Source organism: Leopardus geoffroyi, chromosome A3, assembly GCF_018350155.1.
Source record: "Leopardus geoffroyi isolate Oge1 chromosome A3, O.geoffroyi_Oge1_pat1.0, whole genome shotgun sequence".
NCBI lineage: Eukaryota > Metazoa > Chordata > Mammalia > Carnivora > Felidae > Leopardus > Leopardus geoffroyi.
This window is the reverse complement of record NC_059336.1, coordinates 119,310,785-119,335,163: the sequence shown is the minus strand read 5'-3', so window position 1 is coordinate 119,335,163 and position 24,379 is coordinate 119,310,785. Positions and strand designations below refer to the sequence as shown.

The following is a 24,379-nucleotide window of genomic DNA, read 5'->3' as shown; positions in this document are numbered from 1 at the left end:
AGATCTGTGGATCTGTGTTGGGGGAAGATGGAGGCTGCCCAGCAGAGGAGGTCGGGGAGCAGATTCAGCAGTAGGATAGCAGGTGGGAAACAAATTTTCCTGAATTCTGCGCTGACCAATCCCTGTCATCACCTTCGGGCGATCGCTGCCTGCTCCTTTACTCATGAAATGGTGACGACAGCCCTACTGCGATGAGGAAAATAGGTGGAGGGGCGCCTGGGGGGCTCAGTTGGTTAAGCGTCCGACTCTCGCTTTCGGTTCAGGTCACGATCTTGCAGTTGCGCGGGTTCGAGGCCTGCGTGGGGCTCTGCGCTGATGGTGCAAAGCCTGTTTGGGATTGTCTGTCTCCCTCTCTCTGCCCCTCCCCAACTCGCACTGTCTCTGTCTCTCTCAAAATAAATAAATAAACTTAAAAAAAAAAAAAGAGAGAGAGAGAGAATATGTGTTCATGGACCTCCTGTCAGTGAAACCCCAAAGCTACTTTGTTAAAAAATCTAGCCTGCTTTCTGTGAACCATGCTTCTCCTTAAAGGCTTAGAGATGAGACCCTGCCTGTTTCTGCGGTGACTGGGGCGCCCCTGGTACTCATGCCTGCCCTTCAACCCTTAGGGCCTGACCCAGCTGGCCTCTGATGCTTCCCCAATACTGGTTACCAGACAGAGTGGCTGATACCACGAGCACTTGAACAGGGCAAAGTAAATAGACCCTTGGAGAGACATCTCTTAAAGAGGCAAGACCATGCGCTGAACGGTATATTCCAACTGAAGCACGATCATTAGAACAACATGGACCATTTTGGCATAGATTCGCAATATAAAACAAGAACAAGGGATCATAAGAAAAAAAGAACAGATTAGTAAATTGGAAGATCATTTTGAAGAACTCTCTCAGAAAACAGCAGCAAAAGACTGATAGACAAAAAAAAAAAAAAAAAAACCATAAAAGCCAAGAAATGGCAGCTAGAGATACAAGTGGTGGCATCTGATAATAGGAGTTGCAGAGGACAGAACAATATAAAAACTGAATGGAAGGAATATTTGAAAAAGAATAATGGAGACAGAATTTTCTACAATAAGTGAAAGATGAAAAGCCTTGGATTTGAAAAGAGCTCACAAAATAGTGCAAAACAGGAAAGATAAGAAACCCTGCAGTTAGACACATTATAATACAATTTGAGAATATCAAAGATAGAATTATACTTTCTTTTCCAGAGAGAAAGAAAAGATCCCGCACAAAGGTACAAGAGCCAGATGGCCATCAGACTTCTCAACAGTAACAGGCACTGATGTTTTTGAAGTTGTAAAGGAAAGAATTTTGAGCCTCGAATTTTGTATCTGGTGAAAGTCTCATTGAGATCTGAATAAGAAACTGTCCTCAGATTTACAAAGCTTTAGAAGGTTTGCTACACAAAGACCCAATTTGAAGCCGCTTTTAGGGGAAGTACTCAAATAAGAAGAAAAACAATGCCAAGAGAGGCTTCAAGAGATAGGAGAAGTAAAAGTGATCAGATATCTTGGTAAAAAGACTACTACTGTCCTCAAAAACAAAAAGAAGGCTTGGACAAATAAAAGAAGAAGACACATTCATAAGAACCTAGAATGAAAACTGTATAATTTAGGGGCATTTGGGTGGCTCAGTCCATTGGGCTTCTGACTCTTGGTTCCAGTTTGGGCCATGATGGCAGGGTCGTGGGATCGAGCCCCGGGTTGGGCTCCATACTGAGCATGAAGCCGCTTGAGATTCTCTCTTTCTCTCTCTCTCTCCCTCTGCTTGTCTCCCCCACTTGCACTCTCTCTCTCACTCTCTAAAAAATGTATAATCCAGACTGTGTGGGCTGAGGAAGGGAAATCAAAGAGACATAGGAGAGTATTACAATACTTGTCATGATAGGGGGGGTTATAATTACCAATTTGTTTTTCAGCCATGGACAGAGATACATAAACATGACTAAGGAATGTTGACTGCCTGGGAAACAAACATAGAATGTATAACTTTTCACCTAACAAAAGAAAACCTGATCTAGCCAATGGAAAGCTGGAAAGGAGAAAACAAAACAACAAACAAAAAGTTCAGTAAATGGAAAATATAAAATAAAATGATAGTAGAAATAAAAATAGTAATTATAATAATAGCAATTACAATAGATGTAAATGAAAAAAGCTAATCAAAGCACGAGATTCTCATATTGGGTGAGAAAAATTAATCTAATAATGCAAGCCCTAAAAAGACACACTTGAATTTAAAAGCATAGAAATATTGAAAATGGAAACATGAACAAAGATATACCAAGAAAATAAAAGAATTAAAATAGATATACCAGGCAAGTGAACCAAAATTAGCTGAGATAGTAATCTTAACATCTGATAAAATAGAAAGTAATGGAAAAAATACTGTAAGAGACAAAGAAGGATATTAAATACCAGTAAAAGGAAAAATAAGCAAGTAGACATAGCCATCAAGAACATATAGAACTTACTAGTAATACAGTTTCAAAGCACATCAAGGAACAACTGACAGCCACAGGAAGAAACACACAAATCAACAGTTGTAGAAGTGGGTTTCATTGCAATCATTTTTGAAACTGACAGATCAAGTAGAGAAAAATAAAGCAGAATATGTGAAGAACCGAATAGTGTAACTATGAAGACTGAACTTACATCATACAAGCTTGAAGTGACATTGCTCTCTCTAGAGAATCCCGCACTGAACACATTCTTTGTAGGCAGAGGGACCATTTATGACCATGAATAGAGGCCATCACCGTGGTCTCAATAAATTCCAAAGGATCAATATCATACAGACTGCTTTTGACCATCACGAAATAAAAGTAGAAATAAAAAAATAAGCAGCTAAAACATCATATGTATTTGGAAAGTAAATAACATATTCTTATTGAGTTAACTCTTGGATTTAGGGGCGCCTGGGTGGCGCAGTCAGTTAAGGGTCCGACTTCAGCCAGGTCACGATCTCGCGGTCCGTGGGTTGGAGCCCCGCGTCAGGCTCTGGGCTGATGGCTCAGAGCCTGGAGCCTGTTTCCGATTCTGTGTCTCCCTCTCTCTCTGCCCCTCTCCCATTCATGCTCTGTCTCTCTCTGTCCCAAAAATAAATAAACGTTGAAAAAAAATTTTTTTTAAATAAAAAATAAAAGAAAATTATGGGTTGCTTGGGTGACTCAGTCAGTTGAGTGCCCGGCTTCAGCCCAGGTCGTGATCTCGCGGTTTGTGAGTTCAAGCCCCACATTGAGCTCTGTGCTGACAGCTCAGAGCCTGGGGCTTGCTTCGGATTCTGTGTCTCCCTCTCTGTCTGCCCCTCCCCTGCTCATGCTCTGTCTCTCTCTATCAAAAAATAAATAAACATTAAAAAAATTTTTTTTACTAAATAAAAAAGAAAAGAAAAGCATAAAGGAGTATAAAAAATGTTTAAAGCTGAAGATATGAAAATACTACCTATAAAATTTTGTAGGATGTGGTTAAAACTGTGTATAGGGGCTCCTGAGTGGTTCAACCAGTTGAACGTGTGACTCTTGATTTCGGCTCAGGTAATGATCTTGCAGTTTATAAGATTGAGCCCTGCTTCAGGCTCTGCACTGACATTTCAGACTCTGCTAGGGATTCTCTCTCTCCCTGTCTATCCATCCCTCCCCACTCATGCTCTCTCTCCCTCTCAAAATAAATAAATAAACTTAAAAAAACTGTATATAGAGCAAACTTTATATCTTGAAACATGTTTATCAAGAAATAAGAAAAGTTAGGGGCGCCTGGGTGGCGCAGTCGGTTAAGCGTCCGACTTCAGCCAGGTCACGATCTCGCGGTCCGTGAGTTCGAGCCCCGCGTTGGGCTCTGGGCTGATGGCTCAGAGCCTGGAGCCTGTTTCCGATTCTGTGTCTCCCTCTCTCTCTGCCCCTCCCCCGTTCATGCTCTGTCTCTCTCTGTCCCAAAAATAAATAAACGTTGAAAAAAAAAAGAAATAAGAAAAGTTAAACATAACAAGCTTAGCACCCAGCTCAGGAAGTTACAAAAAGAGGCACAGAGGAAAACAAAATAAACAAGGAGGAGAGAAATAATTTAAGAGGCCAGAAATCAATGAAATGGAGAAGAACAGAAGAGATTAATGATCCAAAAGCTCATTCTTAACAAAGATTAATAAGATAAACGGATCTTTAGCAAGGTTAAGAAAAACAGAACGAAGACACAAATACATTCAGTATGGAATACAAAAGGGGAAATAACCATGAGCACAAAAAAGATTTTAAAACAATTTTAAAACTTTACCTGCAAATAGGTACTAGTAAATTTGAAAACCTAGATGAAACGTCAAAAGGTCTAGAAAAATATAGAAATCCAAAACTCGTGCAAGAAGACACAGAGAAATTGAAAAGGGGGCCGAAGAGCCCCCTCCCCAAACCATCCAGACTTAGATGAAAGCAGGACTTCTAAAGGAGAGGAAAGCCTTCTCGAGGCCAGTAATAACCAACTAAAAAATGTAGTAAAAGTAAGACACCATTCGTGATAACAACAAAACCAGGAAGCATCTAGAAAATAATCAAGATTATATGACTCCTATGCAGAAAACTTAAAAATGCTAGTAAAGCATGGTGGATAATTTGAATAGATGATTTAATAGTATAAAAATCTTTGAATAGATGATGTAATATTATAAAGTCAAGATCTTCCTAAGTTACTTTGCAAATTTAATCCAAATTCCAGTTGGGTTTTGGAAGGATTTCATAAACTTGCTTTAAAATGATCTGGAAGAATAAAGGTCCACAAATAGTTCAACCTTGAAAAAGAATAGTTCCCTTGAGAGTACTTGCCTCATTAGATACTAAGACATACAAAAATGCCATATTAATGGACACAGTGTGGGAAAGTTCAAAAACAGACAAACAGATTAAAGGGATAGATTAGTAGGCTGAGACACAGACCTTAACATACAATAAATGGAGAGAATATAATTGCTTAGCAAGTTGATGTTATGAAAAGTGGCTTCTTATATAGAGAAAAATAAAATGATCCCTCTCTAAAACCACACACAAGGTAAAAGATTCCACATACATAGAATCAGAAAATGTAGGGAAATATATCTGTAACCTAGAAGACTGGAAAGACATCTTCAACAAAACTTGAAAACACACCAGGATTAAGGACTTCTAGTCAATGAGGGGGCAAAGTTAGTAGGTGGCAGGCTGAGAGAAATGTTTAGTCTCTAAATCCAACACGGGGTTGATATCTTGGACATACAAAGAACCACTGCAAATCAATAAGAAAAAGAAAAGACAGCTATACCAACAGAGAAAAAGGGCAACGGCTATGAACAGGCAATTTACAAAAGAGGAAACTTTAAATGTCGTATTAAAACAACAGTGAGGCACCACTGTTGGACTGATGAAGATCAGAAAGCTGAATAACACTAGGAGTAGATGAGGAGGTGGGAATCAGGGATCCTCATGCACTGCTGGTAGAAGTGTAGACCATGGCAGTGCTGGGTAACTGAAGGGTATGCATACCCCTGTGAGCCAGCAATTCCATGTCCTGCTGTATATATATTCCAGAGAAATGTTCACACAAGTCCAAAGGGGAAAGGCCTAAGAATAGTCATTGCATTTCTGATGGTGGGGATGGGGGTTGGTTAGAGGCAAGCTGGAGGTTCTTTTCTGGAGGAGTAAGTAGGCAAAGGATGCGCAGGATGACCAACTTATCCTAGTTGGACCAGGATTTTCCGCATTTTATCACTTAGAGTCTGTGTCCCAGGAACCCCCTGGGTCCTAGACAAACCAGGCTGGAGGAACACCCTAATATGTGTTGGATGGGCCCATAGAGTACTGAGCAGCGGTAGAAGCAACAGATTAGTGAGGCAATGTGGATGGAACTCAAGAATCTTACACAGTGAAGTAAAGTAAAATCTATTTAAGTAACATTTTACTGTAACAATGCCATTTACTTTAACAATGCCATTTAAGGAAACAAAATTACGTACTCAAAAATTTGTGTCAGAACACACAAGAAACCAAAGGATGCACGTTAAGCACATTAGTATGGTTGTAGATGGAGGGAAGGCATATGGGGATAAAAGAGAATGACACAGCCACGGTACATGCAAACATACATCAAAACCAGAGCACGGTTGTAGGAACACTGAGATAATGCACCATAAGCAGGGGCACGTGATTTACTCGACTCTCTAAGCCTGAGGTTCAAAAGAACCTTTTGGGGGAATCTCTCCCCCCGTGTCTCCCCGCAGAAGTCCCTGAGAAGGATCTGGGTGGAAGGGAATGCGGGGCCAGTGGGCTCCTCGGTTGGGGCTTGAGTTGCTCCCCGGGGCATCCTACCTCGTCGAAGTCAGCCACATCTTCACGGTTCTCCAGCACCCGGGAGTAGAAGGACTGCCCTGGGTGGGGAAAGAAAACAAGAAGCTTGGGGTGAGGCCTCCCCACCTGGCAGTCACCACTGCAGCATTTCGATTCGCACAGCACCAACCAGGGGCCCCAGGTCTTGTGCTGCACTCCCCAGGATGTGGCAAGTTCCGGTGTTGTCTCCCCTGACCGCCTCGGGAGCCCTGCGACACAGGCCTAACTGCCATCAGCTCTATTTTACAAGTGGCAACACTAAAGTAAAAAAGGCCCGGGCTGGTCAGAGGTAGACATGAGAGGGGACCCAGGACTCTTTTCTCCACCTTGCCGCTCTCCCGGTGGCTTTCTTGGCCCTTTGCTGTCCCCTTGGCTCCGCTGGCTCTCCCTGGCCTGCGGTTGTCCTGAGCAGAGGCCTGGTCCCCGGGGCCGTGGGCGCCCTGCCGGCCGGCAGCCGCCTCTGCGACCGTGTCCGCAGCCAGGCCTGGGAGCTGCTGCGCAAGCCAAGCCCCGCCACAACCAGCCACATCCCACACCTTCTTCCCCCCAAAGCCAAGGGCCTTCACCTTCCCGGGCTCTCTCATTCATGGTCCCGTGGGCCTTGGACCGGAAAGCCTCTGGGGCTTTCTCCGCCGTGCCGCCCCCTCCTTTCCCCACGGCCCGGGGTACTAGCGAGCGTGATATGGACGCGCATTTTCCCAGACTCCGGCACCCCACATCCATACGCCACCTGCCAGGGCAGAAGCAAAGGTGCCCGCCCTTCTGGCCCATCCAGTCAGAACCGGCCCTGTTTCCGGAAGAACCGGAACCGGGAGAGAAGGAGGGCAGGTTGGGGGGTCTGGGGAGGGCGAATGCGTGCGGCGCGTGGGCCGGCTCGGTTTGCTCTGAGCAACGTTCACTGGAGTCTACGATGTACCAGGCTACCCCCTGGAAACTCAGGATAAAGGGGTGGATGAAATGCACAGATGGTCTAGTAGGAGCTGGAAGAGGCTGCCGGTTCAATGCCACAGAACTCATACCGCAAGGCACGATTTTGTGTGAGCTAGAGAGTGGTACAAGCAGGGAGGCTAAATATTGTTTTTTTTTGGGGGGGGGGAGGGTTGGTTTTTGGTGTGTGTGGGGTGGAGCATGTGGGAAGGATGTGTAATTTCTGAGGAGAAACCCAGAGATAGGGGTATTAGAAAGAAATGATTATCGTCTGTCAATTGCACACCAGCGGGGGGAAGAAAAGGTAGCAGATGTAATGACAGGATCCTGTATACAGCTCCCGCACCCCCAAAGACCCAAACCAAGGCATTTTATCTGTGAATACGCAGAGATCTCAAACCATGAGAAATGGTCCCCTCGGGCTAGCAGGGGGAAGAAGAGATTGAAAGCAGCATACTTTGACCTTTCACCATACACACTTAAGTTCGAATTTTTTTTCCATGACTGTGCTTTACTTTTGAAATTGAAAGAAAGATGCTTTTATTTTCTTAAAAAAATGTTTTTTAATCCTTATTTTTGAGAGAGAGAGAGAGAGAGAGAGAGAGAGCCAGAGTGTGAGTGGGGGAGGAACAGAGAGAGAGGGAGACACAGAATCCAAAGCAGGCTCCGGGCTCTGAGCTGTCAGCCCAGCGCCCAACGCGGGGCTCGAACTCACGCACTGCGAGATTATGACCTGAGCTGAAGTCGGATGCTTGGCAGACTGAGCCACCCAGGTGCCCCCCCCCCCCGCAAAAAATGCTTTTAAATCCCCGCCAACCTAAATCAGTGGTCCATGTCATTGAAGGGCTGTCTCAAGGTTGAATTCGGCCCCCCACTCTGAGGCCTAGTTCTGGTTCTGAAGGGCAAGCTGGGGAATCAGGAGAGGACTTGGCAATGGAGAGGGGGTGCATGCAGTGACCCAGCATGGCCAGCACCAGGCCACGGGGTACTGGAGTGAGCCCCCTCTGACCCTGCACTGTGCTGGGGCTCAAACCCTGGGAACCACTTCTCTCCCCTGGCCTTGGCTGCCTCACTTCCAGGATAAGAGGGTTGGTACAGAGATCTCCAGGGCCTGCCTGGTTTTTAGGAGCCAGTCTGTACCTACTCCCTGACAAGAGGGAGGCTGGGGGTATGATGTCAGAGGCAGGTGCATGGTCTGAGGAAGAATGTGTGTGTGTGTGTGTGTGTGTGTGTGTGTGTTTGGAAGATGGGCATATTGGGGAAGGGTTGCATCTCAGATAATGAGGAAGAAGCTGGAAAGCAGAAGCTACAGAAAATAGATGTGAAGTAGACAGATGGGAATAAAGACTCTTTAGCACTAGCTAGGGACAAAACAAAACAAAAAACCAAAAAGAAAAATCTTAACAACGAACCCCAAGGCAGCCGGGGGAGGACAGGGAAACCTGAGAGATGGTGCCTGAGCTTCTTGTAATTTTCCCCACAGGAAACATCCAATATAAACAGAGAATCGGGTGAGCACATGTGTGCACTGGGGCTCCCCCAAGGACCCGCCTCTCTGAATAATCAAAGGCCTCTTCGTCCTAGAAGATCGTAATGAGCCTGTACCTGGCGGTATTCAAGGGTTTTCCGGAGCAAAAACCAAGCAGCCCAGCCGGAGCAGAGGCAGGGAGGGACAGTCCAAGATGGGCATGAGGCCACGGAGGCTCAAACCCATCCCTCCTTGCGTATTTCCTACAGCCTTGTTAGAGACGACGTAAAACACGGTGACATTAGCCACTGCAGAATGTATACATCAGGGCTCTGTTTCAAAATGCAGGAAAACCTCATTGCTTCCGGCTCTGGGGATTTAAATGTAGTGAGTATTGTCAAACAGGATGAGCTAAATTCTACCTCTAGATATTAAAAAAAAAAAAAAAAAAAAGGTTTGCTAAGACAACCGAATCAATTGTACAGGAACAGAGTGCCCTTAGGCATTTTTGAAACGCCATCTTTTAGGAGGGTCTATACAAACGGTGGCAGGGATCATTCCTGGGGTCCTTTGCATTCATTAAGACAGAGCCAGGGACCTCTTGTCACCCCTTCCAAGTTATCAGTGGGGATTACTAACCCTGTCTCTCCTTTCAAGCTCCTTTCCACTTAACCATCTACTCCAGCACCAATCCGGTTGACATTTCAGCTCCATTTTAAATGGCTTTGAGACAAAACCATTTAAAATCCCAATATCCAGTCACCTTTCTTGCCACAGAGAAGATTGCGAATGAGGCTTGGGAGAAAGAAAATAGCCTGTTCCTTGCAGCAAGGAGGCTTTGCGGATAGAGCGAGCAGGAGATTAGGTGGGGAAAATTGAAGAGCACCCTCCCTTCCTTCGGAGGCAGCTGCTCCTGGGATAGCGGAGCTGTTTGGTTTGGAAAAAACTCCTCTCTGAGTCAATTAATGAAGGTTGAGTGGTTGACTCTGTGTTCACGACTATAATAAGTGCCATGGCATCGGATACACCCAGATGGAGGGACTCAAGAGTCCAAAGCTTAATAAAAGTATCTGGTATGTCATTTGCCTTGGAAGATATCCCTCGTGCACTTCACCGAGATGAAGGTGAGCTCAATTCTTGTCTCATTTGCGGGATGGAGTGCTCTGCTAGGCTTTCACGTGATGCCACTTACGGGTACAAATGCCTCATTGGCACTGAACAGCTCCCTCTTCCAGACAGTTGACCTTGCTAGAGGCAGACCTTGAGAAAAGGCAGGTATATAGGGACTGGGTTGTTAGCTGGGGTGCATTCAGTCACTCCCACGTGCCAGGGGGTCTTCTCCTGTTGTGGCAGTGAGGCCATTCGGCCCTGGAGGAAGGGGTGGGGATCTACAAAGATATTTCATATTGGGACGCTGACTGAAGAAGCTTATTACAATCCGGGAGGCGGACGGGTCAGACGCGTAAAAGGCTACTGTACAAGGCAAAATGTCATCACTGGCGTGCACAAAGTATGAATAAAGTGAGCCTACAGGAAAAGGAGCAAAGAGCTCAGCTTAGCAGATCAAGGAAGACATTGGGCCTTGACTCCGGGGAGACAGGAGAGAGAGAGGGACGTCCAGGCAGAGAGGACAGTGTGAGCGGAGAACGGAGCCCTGAAGGAGCAGGACACAGGACAGGCGAGTTCTGACGGCGAAGGGGAAAACGAAAAGCGTCACCCCACCTCGGGGTGGGGTGGTGGACCATCTAAAGGGGAAGGAGAATGTCCTGAGGACAAGCTTCAGGGACATCATGGCCTGTACCCATGCCTGGAGCTGGCGGTTCCACCCCACGGAGTCTTAGAGTTATCATCTATAAACTGGGGACAACTGTCCTGGACCAGCCTGCATCCTGGAACTGGAAACTGAAACTCAGTAAAGCGTCAAGTCCCTTACAAGCACAGGGGGTCACAGGATAGTGGTAAGGCTCTTCGGTGAGACATTCTGAGTTCAAACCTCAGCTCTGCCCCTTGCTAGCCATGCGCCCTTGAAGAAGTTAGCCTCTCTTCGTTAGTTTCCTCATCCCTAAATTGGAGCAAAAGATAGTACGTGCACTCCTGCTACATAGTTCATCACCCAATAAAAAATGGCTATTATTCCATTAAAGGGTCCTGTTTTTCCTTTTGACATTTAAGTTATGTCTTAAATATAAAAATGGTCTTTTCTACTGTGAATCACATTGTGTAGCTTTTTTTAGTCGTCTATAATCAGAAACAATTTTCTTCCCAAGCTATGTAATATTTTTCAAGTTTTAGATATTTGAGGTATGATTAGCTTCTTTTTTTTTTTTTTTTAACTAGGTACAACTTACATTCACAGATCTTAAGTGCACAGCTCGGTGAGTTTCAATAACTGAATACATCTGTGTAATCATCATACATTCAGGATATAGAACATCGCCATTTCCTCAAGATGTTCTCTCACCCCGTTTTCCAATCAGTCTCTACCCTCCATAAGCAGCCACTGCTCTGACTTCTATCACCAAAGGTTAGTTTTGCCTGTTTTAAACTTTATATAAATGGACTTATACAGAATGTATTTTTTTGTGTCTGGCTTCTTTCAGTCAATGTAATATTTTTGTGATTCATCCATGTTGTTGATGTATCGGTAATTCATTTATTTTTATTACGGGGTCATAGTCTGTGTGTGAGTATTCTTGCCTTGCTAGTGATCTTAATGTTCAACGTTTCAGGATTAAGTAGGATATGAGCTGGATTTTTTAAAGTTTATTTATTTATTTTGAGAGACAGAGAGAGAGAGAGAGCAAAAGCAGGGGAGGGACAGAGAATCCCAAGCAGTCTCCATGCTGTCATCATGGAACCTGAGTTGAAACCAAGAGTCGGATGCTTAACCAACTGAGCCACCCAGGCACCTCTAGCTAGCTGGATGTTTTTTGTAGTTACCCTTTATTAGATTGAGGAAGTTCCCCCTTACTCCTAGTTTGCGGAGCGTTTTTATAATGAATAAATGTTGGATTTTGTCAAAAGCTTTTCTGTATTTGTTGGTGGTTTTTCTCTCGTATTGTGTTAATATGGTGAATATGTTGGTTAGCTTTCTAATTTTATTTTTCTAATGTTGATTTATTTTTGAGGGAGAGAGAGAGAGAGAGCGAGCAAGCATGAGCGGCAAAGGGGCAGAGAGAGAGGGAGACACAGAATCTGAAGCAGATTCTAGACTGTGAGCTGTCAGCACAGAGCCTGACGTGGGGCTTGAACTCACAAATCGCAAGATCATGACCTGACCTGAAGTCGGACGCTCAACCGACTGAGGACACCCAGAAACTGATTAACTTTCTCATTTTAAACGAACCTTGTATCCCTGGGATAAAACTCACTTGTCATGATGTGTCATCCCTTTCATGGATGGATGGCTACTCAATTGACTAATATTTTGTTAAGGATTTTACATCCTTGTTCGTGAGGGATATTGGGCTCTAATATTCTTTTTGTATAAGGTCTTTATCAGGGTTTGGTATCATAAAATGAGTTGCAAAGTGTTCTTCCTTCTCTATTATCGAGAAGTTTGTGTAAGATTAGTATTATTTCTTCCTTAAATATTTTCTAGAATTCACCAGTGAATTCTATCTAGACCTAAAGCATTCTTTATGGGAAAGCAGTGTACCATCACAATCACCATCATTTTTATTTTAAATTTCATGTCTTTAATAGATCCTGAACTATGTGTCAGTTTGGCAAGTGTTTTTTTCAAGGGATTTGTCCATTTCATCTGAGTTGTAGACACTTACTGAGATACAGTTATTCATGGTATTTTCCTATTTTCTTTTTAATAAAATGATATCCCTTTTTTCATTCCTAATATTGGTAATTTGTGTTTTCTTGGTTTTTTTTCTTGATCATTCTTGCTACAATTTACCTATTTGTTTTCAAAGAGTCAACTTTCAGCTTTGTTGGCTTTTTCGTTTCCTTTTTTAAATTCTCTTAGATTTAATATTTTTTTAGGTTGTATTTATTTCTATTTATTGAAATCTAATTCGCAAACCGTACAATTTGCCCACTTCGAGTGTACAATTCAGTGATTTGGGTACATTTACAAAGTTGTACAACATTTACCACGATCTAATTCCAGAATATCGTGCCCCCCAAAAGAAAGCCCACACTCATTAGCCGTCATTCCCCATTCTCTAGCCCCAGTCCCTGGCAACAACTCACTTTCTGTCGTTATGGGTTTGTCTATTCAGGGTATTTCGAGTACACTAAATGGATTCGTTTGATATGTGGTCTTTGTGTCTGGCTTATTTCAATTATCATGATGTTTTTAAGACTTGGGTTTAATTTGATCTTCTTTCAGCAACTTCTTAAGGCAGAAACGTAGATCATTGATGTTGGACTTTTTTCTTTTCTGCCATAGGTATTTAAGACTATAAATGTTGACATGTTGTACTTTCTTTATCACTCAGCTGGAAATATCTTATAATTTCTCTTTGGTTTACTTCTTTGACCATAGGTTATTTAGAAGGGTATTGTTTAATTTCCAATTATTTGGAGATTTTAACATCTCTTATCGTTATTAATTTCTAAGTGAATCCCATTAGGGTCAGAGAACATGCTTTGTGGGATGTCAGTCTTTTGAGATATATTGAGACTTATTTAATCACCCAGCATATGGTCTATCTTGATGAATGTTCCATGTGCGTTTGAGAAGAATGTGTGTCTTTCAGTTTGGGGCGAAATGTCCTAGAAACACCAATTAGATCAAGGCGGTTGATGGTGTTGTCCAATGTTCTATATCCCTAATGATCTTGTCTGGTTGTTTGTAATTATCTCCTGTAATAACACTTTCCTCTCAACTGTGTTCCGTAAATAATGTGCTCTCTTAAAATCGCCAGCAACTCGGCGAGCCAGATTTGGGTTCTGCGGTCCCTGGGTTTCCGGCAGGGGAAAGTTGTCTCTTCTCTTTCTCCCATTTCTCAGCCAGATGGAGGCTCCAGCTACTTCCAACGCTTTACTTTCCACGAATCTTATTCAAATATAATTTCCACCTTCACTCGTGTATTTCCCCTTGCCCCATCCTATTAACACCCAGGTACACACAGCAGAAACTCAGCCTTGTGTCAGAGATTCATCAGAGAGGCAGGAACAGGTCAGGGATAATAAACCCCATTTTTCTGGCCCAGCTTAAGCCTATCCTTCCTTGTAGGTGCTCACTCGAACTCTCACTTTGCCGTGTAACTAACTGATGGCCCCCGTTCTTATTATTCAGACCCAGGCACGGAGGCAAAGAGAGGGTGGTGTTTCCCTTCAAGCCTAGAACAGTGCCAGCCACGCACTCAGCAACTGCCAGGTCTTAGGTTCGCCCATTACCGTGCCAGATTAGAGGAGCTTGCGGTCCTAGTGATCCACAAACCACACAGAGCACCCGCTCTGTGCCAGGCAGTGGGCACACAATAAAGCCTGGTGGGAGAGTGACTTTTCACATTCTGAAACGGGGTAAAAATGTTGTTAAAGCTGCAGTCACAATTTTATCTTAAACCTCGGTTTAAAAAAAAGTAAAGCAAGCGAGTGGAAATTGATTCCCAACTAAGCCAATGAGCCCTTCTGCTTGGGCGGGGGGGGGGAATAAAAAGTGGAAACAAAGACAGTGGAGCCAGTATCTCGAGGGTGGATCAGTCCAGGCAGGAGGTAGACAAGGGCTGAAGGTAAAAAATGATCACATGACACTCTCCGTCTCAGGAGACCCTCCTGGAACTGGCAGTTTGAGAAGCATTCGCTGCCAGGTGCTGCCGGGTTGGGGGCCGCGGAGTGGCCCCTGCTACTAAAACTGCTCCTGCTGAAACCGTGGGCCCTGGTCCTTCTGGGGTCACTCCGACTTCAGGCACCGTGCTGGCGCCGCTGTCTGCCCTGGAGGAGCCCACCTTTGTGGCTCCAGGTGTGTTTTCCTTCTGTCCTCTCATGGCTGGCAGAATCCGGGGTGTCAGCAACCGCCAGGAATCCCAAAGAGGATCCAGTAAGGCTCTGCCCACCCCCCCTCAAATCCCTGAGTCCACGGAGTCCCTGAGAATCACAACATGCCCTATTCCTGTCTCTCTAGAAATCTTGCAGCAGGAACAGCCCGGGACGGAGCGCAGAATCCTTGTATTTGCATAAACCCTACAGCGTGTAGAGCCTTTCGTGTAGGTCACCTTTTTCACTTGACCCCAAAGCAGCCCTGTAAGGACTCAAGCATATTTCACCCTCTCTTGACCTTCAACGTACCCCCTGGGTTCCCACACCACTGGGCTCCACCCGCCTTCTGGGCACTCACTGTACTAAATCGGATTTCTGGCTTCCTGGAGGGCATTTTCACTAGAATGGCTGACAGGCAAGTCTATTCCTCTCTGTGCCCCCTGCCCCCAAACCCGCTCTTCCTTCCACGCTACGCTGCTCCATCGGTGGCCTCACTGTTCATCCAGGTACCCAAGTACGGAATCCAGAGCCACCCTCGTCCTGCCCTCTTGCTCACTACCAACCCACTACCCCTTCTCCGAACCAATGTCATGGCTTCTCTCCAGACCCACGGCCTCCTGCACCACCCACCATCTGTACCACCGCCCCAGGTTCCTCCCTGAGGCTCCCGGCCTGGGGTCCTGGCATCCGGAATGTCCTTTCCAAAACCAGATGTCCCCATCCCATTCTCCTGCTAAAAGCATCATCGACTCCCATTCACTTACAAAGCGGAAGTTTAAACTGCACAGTGTGATACTGAAGACGGTGTTTGCCCCCAGCCTCCCCACCGCGCCACTCCCACCCCATCCCCAGCAAACACTTCCAGCTTCCTCAACCCTCGACAAGGATCCACACCATCACATTTGGACTGATGTTAGCCCTTCTGCCCAGAACGGGGTCCTTTGTAGGTTTTGTCCAGAACTCCTGGTCTGAGTAGGCTTCCTTTGCCTCATGCTGCCTTGCACCTGTACCTCCCTTTCCAGAATACTCATCATGCTGCTCATGGTGACCTGTGCCATGACTTGTCTTTGCCTGGAGGGCGGGGACCACGTCTTTCTAATTTATTGCCGTCACCCCACTGTCTAGAATCACACTTGGCACATAGCTGGCCCTCACCCAATATGATCCTCTGGATGAATGACAGAATGAGTGAACGAACGATAAAATACTTGATTTACCAAACAAGTGAGAATATAGCTTTCAGGGATGCCTGGGTGGCTCAGTCAGTTGAGCATCCGACTCTTGATTTCGGCTCAGGACATGATCTCACGGTTCCGAGAGTTCGAGCCCTGAGCCTCACGTCCCGCTCTGCACTGACAGTGAGGAGCCCTACTTGGGATTCTCTCTCTCAGTCTCTCTCTATGCCCCCCCCCTCTCAAAATAAATAAACTTAAAAAAAAAAAGTAGCTGTTAATGAACTGGAAAAAATTATGACACCGATGAGACAATTAGAAATTTGATAATATTAAGAAATTATTCCTTTTTAGGAAAGATGCAATCTGTGGGTTAAAATAGATCGAGTCTGTCTTTTCTAACTACGTACTGAATATTTACAGATGAAATGGTATGGTGTTTGGTCTTTGCTTCCAAATAATGTGGGGTGTGGGAGTGGGAAAGAGAACAAACAGAACCGGATCGGCCAGGAGTTGATGGTTGTTAAGACTGCGAGGGGAGAGCTTGGGGGCCGAGGCGCTACTTTCCCAGCTTTTGCATGTATTTGAGACTTTCCATTATAAAAAGTTAATAAAAAAGGGATCGAACACAGCCACGGGAATCGGTGGGAGAGATGTAGCATTTATGTTATGAGTAAGAGTGGATCAGAGAGCCAAGGAAGACGTACAGTTCAGGGGAATTATTTGCAGATCGATTCTTGAGCGCATTTCCAGCAGCATTTTTGCTGAGGGCCTTTGTAGCAGAAGACAATTTGATGGTCATCTCCATATCACGAAAACACACTCATCAAAGCGGGAGAAGCCTGGGGAATGTTCAGTGCCCTGTGCCTACATTGGCTTGCTCTGGGTGGGAGGGGGAGGACATTTGCCACCTGGAATTTAGACAGAGGAGATCTGTCCCCACCCCCAGGTGGTGAGGGGCCTGTGTGTGCTGGGTACAATGGAGGATGTGGGAGGCATAGCAAAAGCACGGGCTGGGTCCACAGCCAGCCGTGGACCGCAGAGGCTGTCCTGAAGGTCCCCTCCAATTGTCCCCTTCGGTAGGGGCAATGCCCACCCCCTCGTGGGGGGAAACACCTATCCCACAGCCTCCCAGAGAGGAGGCACGGGGCTGGGCCAGAGTGCACATATAGGCCCAGGCATCCTGGGAGTGGCTCCTAGGACTGGGGGCACTGAGGGACCCTGCCTCCTTCACCAGGGATAGCAGAGAAGTCTCCAGAAAGAAGTCGTATTTATTCTCAAGAGGGAGACCTCCTCCATTTTAATGGGGAAAAATCTAATTTGGAGTTCAGGTGGTCCCTACAGCCAGGCCACCTTGTCCCCAGTGCCTAGGCTGGGGCCCCACCCCCTCCCAGCACGCTGTCACTCACCTAGCCCCAAGGATCCTGATTTATCTCCCTCCCCGTCCACTTTCCTGCAGCCTCTGCTCCAGCCGAACCTGTGGCTTCCCAGTCAGTGCCCTTATCTGGGATTTCCTTTCTCTGGCCTCTGGTCAGTCCCTCACCCAGAAAGTCTTTGCCTCTAGCCAGGACCCTCCCTCAAGCTCCCTTCTGTATCTCCCGATGTGCTCCAAGTAAGCTGCTATCCCCTGAACAGGCTGCCCTCCCTGTCCCACAGCGAGGAGCGCCTTGGTCCTCCTGAGGACAACATTTCCCCATTATGTCTGCACACGCCTCTGCTCCTCTATCCAACGAGGAGACCCTGGTTTGCCTTTCAAGCCCCACCCTGTACCACGTGTTGTAGGCAGCAGTGTTTAGAGAGAGCACGGCCTGTGAGGGGCGGGGGCCACGTGTGGCCCTTTGACATCTGACCCGTGTGCTGGAGCCGGACTCCCCAGTGTTTGCTAGAGAATGAGGTCAGCCTCCCTCTGGGGTCCCCAAAGCCCCTCTGGCCTGGGACGTCAATGGAGGGTGCTTGGTTCGTAGCTTCCGAGGCCTCTTCCAGGCCCTGATCCCTCTTGGATGGAAAGCTGGGGTGGGGGTGGGGGGGCTCACATTTGGGGACATTGAACCCAAGAATGGCAGGGCCACTGTGGAAGATTGACAACCCACTAGTGAGTGAATACTCAAAGACAGGGGCTGTTTCATACTCATTTGGATGGTGGGACCCAGTGCTTAGCATGGGGCTCAGTTAGGCTAGCTCAGGTGGGACCCCTGTCTTAAAGGTGCTCAGACACGGGTGCAGCATCTAGAACTGGGGTGGTTTCTAGAATACCAAGTGCCCTCGTTGAGCTGTGGCAGGTGTATGCACACAGTACCACAAGGGAGGGGGAAGGCTTCACAGAAGAGGCGACGTGTGAGCTGGGTCTTGAAAGGTGGATAGAATTAATGGGAGTCTTCAAGAGGGAGGGCGGGAGCCATTCCGGGCAAAAGAAATGAATGTCTCAAGGTCTGGAGATATACTGGGCTTGTATCTTTGGGGAATCGCAGGAAATTCAGAGTTACAGGAATACAGTGGCCGGGGGGGGGGGGGGTGGGGGCGGGGAGGAGGAGAGAGAAGTCTCTGGGCCGAGGGGGAAGCCTTGATAAAGCAGACCTTTATCACCAGTTCTGGTGAATTAAGTGGAGATCAGACCCAGCCCCCAGACAGCACCCATCTCACACATCCAATCCCCAAACCCGGTGTCTTGGCCAGAAAGCTCAGGGACTTGTCCCAGGCAGTCTGTCACCATTTCCCCAGGTTTGGATGGGCTGAGTACTGGGCACAAGGTTGGACTAGAGGAATGTAGAGACCCTCCCATCCTGTGTCCCCTGGTTCTGATGGGTGCCAAGAACTATTTTAGCAGTTGAAAAAGGACAAACCCCAGGTGAATACTGTTTCTCTTTGAGTAGCCACCTGCCATCAAGATGGCTCCTTTCTAGACACTCCTGATTCTGGCTGCAGTCCTCTGAGTTAAATTGGGACCATTGTCTCATCTTGTTCATGGGAGGCCAAGGCTCTGGGACTCTGGGGTCTGCGTGCACCACTGGGACCGGGGGCCAAGCCTTCTGGTGCCTTCTGTCTGACCCAACAGACTGTAACTCTGGCAGGCAGGGGCTGTGTTTTCACCTCCGGGGTCCTAGGCTCGTCCACAGATATCAGCACGGCCAGTGAATTAATGAGTAAGGGCAGGATCATGTTAGGAGCCGCCGTTGGGGTAGTAAAAGCTAAGAGCTCGAGACAGGGCTAGGTGGTGAGCACTGTGTGAGCTTGAGGGTGGGACGGCCAGCTGACCCAGTGGCAGGGACAGAGGGATGGCCAGGGACACAGCTGGTGCTTGCCCAGCCCACTTGGGAACAGGGGTCTCAAGGGCCGTCTGCTCTGGGCCTGGATCATCTTGCTTCTGGGCCAGGGGGTCCCTACGGAGCAGAGGCCACGCCCAGTTTGCTTGCTCCTGGCACAGGTCGGGAAGCCCTCAGAAGGGCTCTCCTCTCCTCTTTGTATCTCACAATGTGCCCTCTCTCCTGCTCCTGGGCAACAGAAGAAGGAAATCGGGCTGGAGAAAAGAGGACTCGAGATCCCATAGCTGCCCCAAGCAGCACAAAATGCGCGCCTCACAGACCTCTCAGTCATCTGAATGCTCCTTCCTTAAATTCTTCCAACACCTGTTGTTTCACAGAAGCAAGCTGGTGAGGTCGATATTATCAACATGCCCATTTTTCAGATGAGGAAACTGAGGATCAAAGAGGCGAAGGGAGTGGCAGAACCTAGGTACGACCCAGGGCTTCTGATTCCATATCTGGAGCTCTCTCCACCATAGCCCCATAGAGCTCCTGGGTGGCACAGCACAGAAAGTCAAGCTATATTCCAGCCAGGTCATCTGGTCTACCAGGGTCACTGCTGATAGACACAACTCTCTAGGGGTCCCCCACCCAAACTTTGAACTTCACTCAAGGGATTAGGGGAACTCGGGGCCAACATCTCCCTGTGGCTGTTCTCCAGTTTCCCATTTCCCCCTGCAGCGGTTTGCCTGGACATCAGTGGTTGCGTATGCCAGGAGGTGCTGTGGAACATTCTAGATTGGGCCGGTTCCTCTGAATTGTTAGTGTTGGTCTTTTGAAGTATCTATGGTTGTCAACGGCTGGCTGCAGCAGACAAATGGCTGAGAAATATCTGGTTGTTATAAAGGACTCTTTCTGGAAATCTCCTTGTCTTCTGCCTATTCCTGCTGCCCAGCTCCTTCCCCAGAGCTCCGTCTCTGGCCACCTGCTGCAGGCACAGAGCGTGAAAGTGGGTCTCTCCACTCAGTCCAGAGGGCACAGGTTGCAAAGAGGCAAATTCCTGTGTGGTCAGTTGAGGCTGGAGGGCCGGCCCTACTGCTCAAAGAAAAAGGTGGGCATCAGGTAGGTAGGGTGCTCACCCCCAGCTGACCAGGAAGAGGTAAAGGGGCTCGCAGGATTGAGCAACCAGGGCCGGGGGTGAGATGTCTCAGTCCCTCCACTGAGGCCGTGCGGATCTCTCTACAACTGGGCCTTGGTTTCTCTGCCCGCCAACGGGACTGGTTTGCACAGCCAGGGACTGTCCTGACGGGGCCCCAACAGCATAGCCATCTGTAGCGAAACAGCCAAATACTGTGCTGTCTGTGGAACACAGGGACACGTTTCACAGATGAAAGGACACACTTGCTTTTTCTAAAGCCAGCAGGTGGCACACAGGGATCCAGGGTGCCGCAGACAAAGCCGTCCTTGGGCTGGTGTGGGAAGCAACGGGCAGCCCTGCCGGCCCTTCCTCTCGCACCTGCCAGCAGGGACACTCCAATCCCTTGGCCCCCTCCCGATTCCGTGTACAACAGGCTGCAGAGTGGACAACGCGGACCTCCTGCCGGAGCCAGTCCAGCTGAGGAGTGATGCGGGCACCGGGGCTGCTGCCCCTGGTCACCCCTTTCCCTCCTAACCCAGGTGTGGATGTGCGTCCCGCCTGGGCCCCGATGCTCACTTTGCTCTTTAATCTGGTGGGGTTCTCTCAGCTCCTGTCCCACCCCCAATCTCACCCCCTCTCTGGGAGGAAGGGCCATGTCTGGTGAGCAGGGCTCTGGCCTCTGGCCAAAGGCCACCAGAGATGCCCCGGCCCCAGGGCTGGGAAGCAGAGGTGGGTGGCACAGGTAACCCTGGCCTTACTTTTTCTACTTAAACCTTCAGGGGCTGCCCGCCGTCCTCAGGGTGAAGGCAGCCTTGGCTCTTTGCTTCCGCCAGCCTCTCCCGCCTCAGCTTCTGCGCTCGGTCTGGGCTCCAGCCTCATGGGTCCTCGGTCTCTCCCCTGTTCCATGTTCTAGTTCCTTCCTCCCCCAGCCATGAGCATCCTGTCTCCTGCACCTGCTTTGCCCTCACCTCCTCGCCTTGCTCCCTCCTGCTGGTCCCTCGGGTTTCAGCCAAGGGGCTGCCTCTTCCAGGAAGCCTTCCTGGACCATCCTGCCCCAGCCTGGGTTGGGGCACTGCTTCTGTGGCTCGCATGTTGTACTTGTCCCCATCTTCATCATATCACACACCTGTCCTACTTGTCTGCCCCCTGGTTCTTCTGTCCCACTGGATGTGGGCTCCTCAAGGGCAGGGCCTGGGTCATGCTCAGCCCCCGGCCTTGGCACACAGACCACAGTAAATGGTTGCTGGATGCACGAGAAAGGAGGAGGATAAGAAGAGAATTGACAGGGGAAGCCAGTGGGGCTCGCAGGATCCCCCTGAGCTCGGAGATGGGGTCCTTACTTCCACCTCCCCAGGACACCCCCGCAGGCAGACGACCCTGCACCCCGCCAGGCACATCCACATTGGCAAGTGCAGCGAGGGACACACAGATGCAGACATGGAAACACAGGGCACCCTGATTTTCAGGAAATCACAACGGCCAGCCGGGCCAGGAACAGATAGCTGCCCATGAAAAGCCTCATCACCCCAACCCTCCTAGGACTTCTTTTCCCACCCATCCTCCCTGCCCTGCCTCATCCCCATCAGCGCAGAGCTGGGGACCCTCTCAGACCAGGGGTTCCCTACCTCGGAAAGTCACTTTGGCGATCCGGTCGCCCCTGCCCCGAAGCTCCGAAACCGTCTTGAGGTGGACAAACAGGGCCATGCTGGTGTGTAGAGCCTGGACGCTGCCAGGCGGGAGCAGCTGGAGAAGGAGAGAGCCTGGTGCAGCTCGGCTCACACGCCTCCCTCCCTCCCTCGCCGCCTCCTCCTGCGCCCCCTCTGATGCTGCCCACAGAGACCAAGGCAACCAAGCCAGCGAGCTGCTCCTTCCAGCGATCACAGAGACTCACAGCCCTGCCAGCCCCCGCCCCTCCAAGTTGTCAGCCCAGCGTGTGTGTGTGTGTGTGTGTGTGTGTGTTGTGCACCCTGCGTGCAGCCTGGGAGCGCAGGCTCAGAGTCAGAATTCATTATTCAGCAGCCGCCTGCTCCCAGATAAAGCCCTGCCCAGCTTCAGATGTCTTTTCCCAGCTCCTGGAGCAGAGGCTCCGGCCCGCCTCTCAGCAGGGCTCTGCTGCGCCCTGCTAGGCAAGCTCTGGCCCCAGGAGTGGGCAGATGGGCACGGATGGGCGTGTGTGTGGAAGGCGGGGGGCGGGGGGCCAGGGGCGCATACCCCTGCGGGGGAGAAGGAGCTCCACCGTCTGCGTGCACAGGAAGCTGGGCTGTCGCACTGGTGTTTGGTGGTGATTCAGTCCCCCCAGTCAAGTTGGCCACCAGGGCTGCGGGCGTCCATGAGGCTCAGGGAGCCTGGATGGGCCAGGCCTCGCTGGGTCCCACTGTGCTGTCTAGAAATCCCAACTCAGGGTCCCCCAGCTGGAAACTCAGCATCTATCAGACAACGTTAAGGCTGTGCCCGGTGGCTGCTGTCAGAAAAGAGAGTCCTAAGAGAAAAAGGGAATGTTCTGCCTCCACTTGCTCTCACAGAGATTGTACCCCCAAGAGGCAGGGTCCTGGCCTCCTGCTCTGGGACTCCTGGATCTGGGAAGATGTCGTGCTCGGAAGCCAGGCTGAGCGTGACCGGAGATGCCCAGCTAGGAAAGCTTCAGAGGCTTATGTTCCACGAAGGGTGATGCTTAAGGTCCAGGACGCTAACCCAGCCCCATCCTGGGGCCTGGGGATGGAGAAGGCCGGGCCGGTGAGCCTCACTGGAGCAGAACCGTTAGGACTTGTAGCCCATTAGCTGCTGGGGTCGGGGGGCAGTGGGGAAGGGATATCTGGCAGAATTTCCAAGGACCAAAAAAGAACTGCCCTCTCTTCCAGCAACATACCCCGGGAGGCGCTTATAGAGAAAAAGACCCTGGGGACCAGGATCCCCGAACCTGGGGCCTTTGCAGGACCATCTGCACCCTTGGCCTTGCTGCTTGCTCTGTAAGGTATGCCCCCACCCCACCGCTGCCTTCTGGCGGGGACTCAGCCCAACTGGTGCCCATTCCTGAAAGTCTCTGCCCCCACCCCCACCCAGGCTGGGGTGCTGCCCCCGCCCCTCTCCTCTCACTGCTTCATCCTCACCATGGGGACACCCTGGTGTCCTACATCTTTGCAACTCCAGAGCCTCGCACAGAGTCCTGTGTATAGTTGGATGCCCAGTGCGGGTTGACAGGATAGGGGGCGAGCTTGGTGACCTGGAGGGAACAGAGTCTGAAGGTTCAAAAAGGAAATACTAAATTTTTCACAGCATGCTAATCAGAGGTTACTCCGTGGGAATTCTACAGTCCAGTGGCCCGCGGCATGTCACAAGAGCCTCCTTCTAGATGTTTCCTTGCCACATTGCCTCCTTTTTCTTTTTAAATTTATCTTCTATTTTCTTCTCTCCCTTTCCTTCTCCAATTCCTGTTCTTCTCTCCCACTTTTACTTAACCACGCTGAAGCGAAGAGTATTTTAGCATATTGTATTTGGTCAATACGCATGAATGTCCCAAAACATTTTTAAACCAGGCAAGTTTAATGTCTCTTAAAAAAAAAAAAAATTAACTAGCATGTTCTATAAATAAGGTTATTAGGTGACCTTTGTTCATAGGGCTTGGTGGCACTTGAGAGGGAAAAAAAAAAAAACCCTCCATCTCCTCCTTAGGCCCTTGGGTGGTTCTCTCTTGTAGGGGGTGAATTTCATGAGGTCTGTGCATCTTTAGAGAAAAGCCCATGAACTCGCCCTAAACAAGGCATTCAGCTCAGCCCAACCTCAGTTTCTATATCGATAAAAGGGTAGTAATTCCATTCTGCCAACACATGGCATCCCTTTAGCGGAGCCAGCTGACCTTCTGAAACCTAAGCCAGATCTTACTTTTTAATTTCCTCCCTCCTGACCATTATCCATTTCTGGAACTCTTAGTATAAAATTTATTCAACAAGCATACACTAGCTCCTTCCAGTAACAGGTGCTGGGGATTCCGAGGCCAATGTGATCCAGTTTCTGGCCTTAAGCAGAAGAGACAGACTGGAACACAGGCAACACAAGAGTGCCAGCTTCATGGGCACAGTCGGCTGGCAAATTATAATGGGGGACCCAGTGGGCACTCGACCTGGGCCAGGGGAACACCTTCCTAGAGTATAGC

At 48.6% G+C, this 24,379-nt stretch overlaps 1 protein-coding gene across 1 annotated transcript in view; it reads right to left on the bottom strand.

The window, feature by feature from the left end:
• Window positions 1-22,120, bottom strand: part of OTOF (otoferlin) — a 94,741-nt gene extending 72,621 nt beyond the window's left edge. Inside the window, 2 exon segments of the mRNA XM_045447465.1 lie at window positions 6,328-6,386; window positions 21,855-22,120. Coding sequence (XP_045303421.1) covers window positions 6,328-6,386; window positions 21,855-21,933 — 138 coding nt within the window. The 5' untranslated portion in view covers window positions 21,934-22,120.
• Between the last annotated feature and the right edge of the window lie 2,259 nt (window positions 22,121-24,379).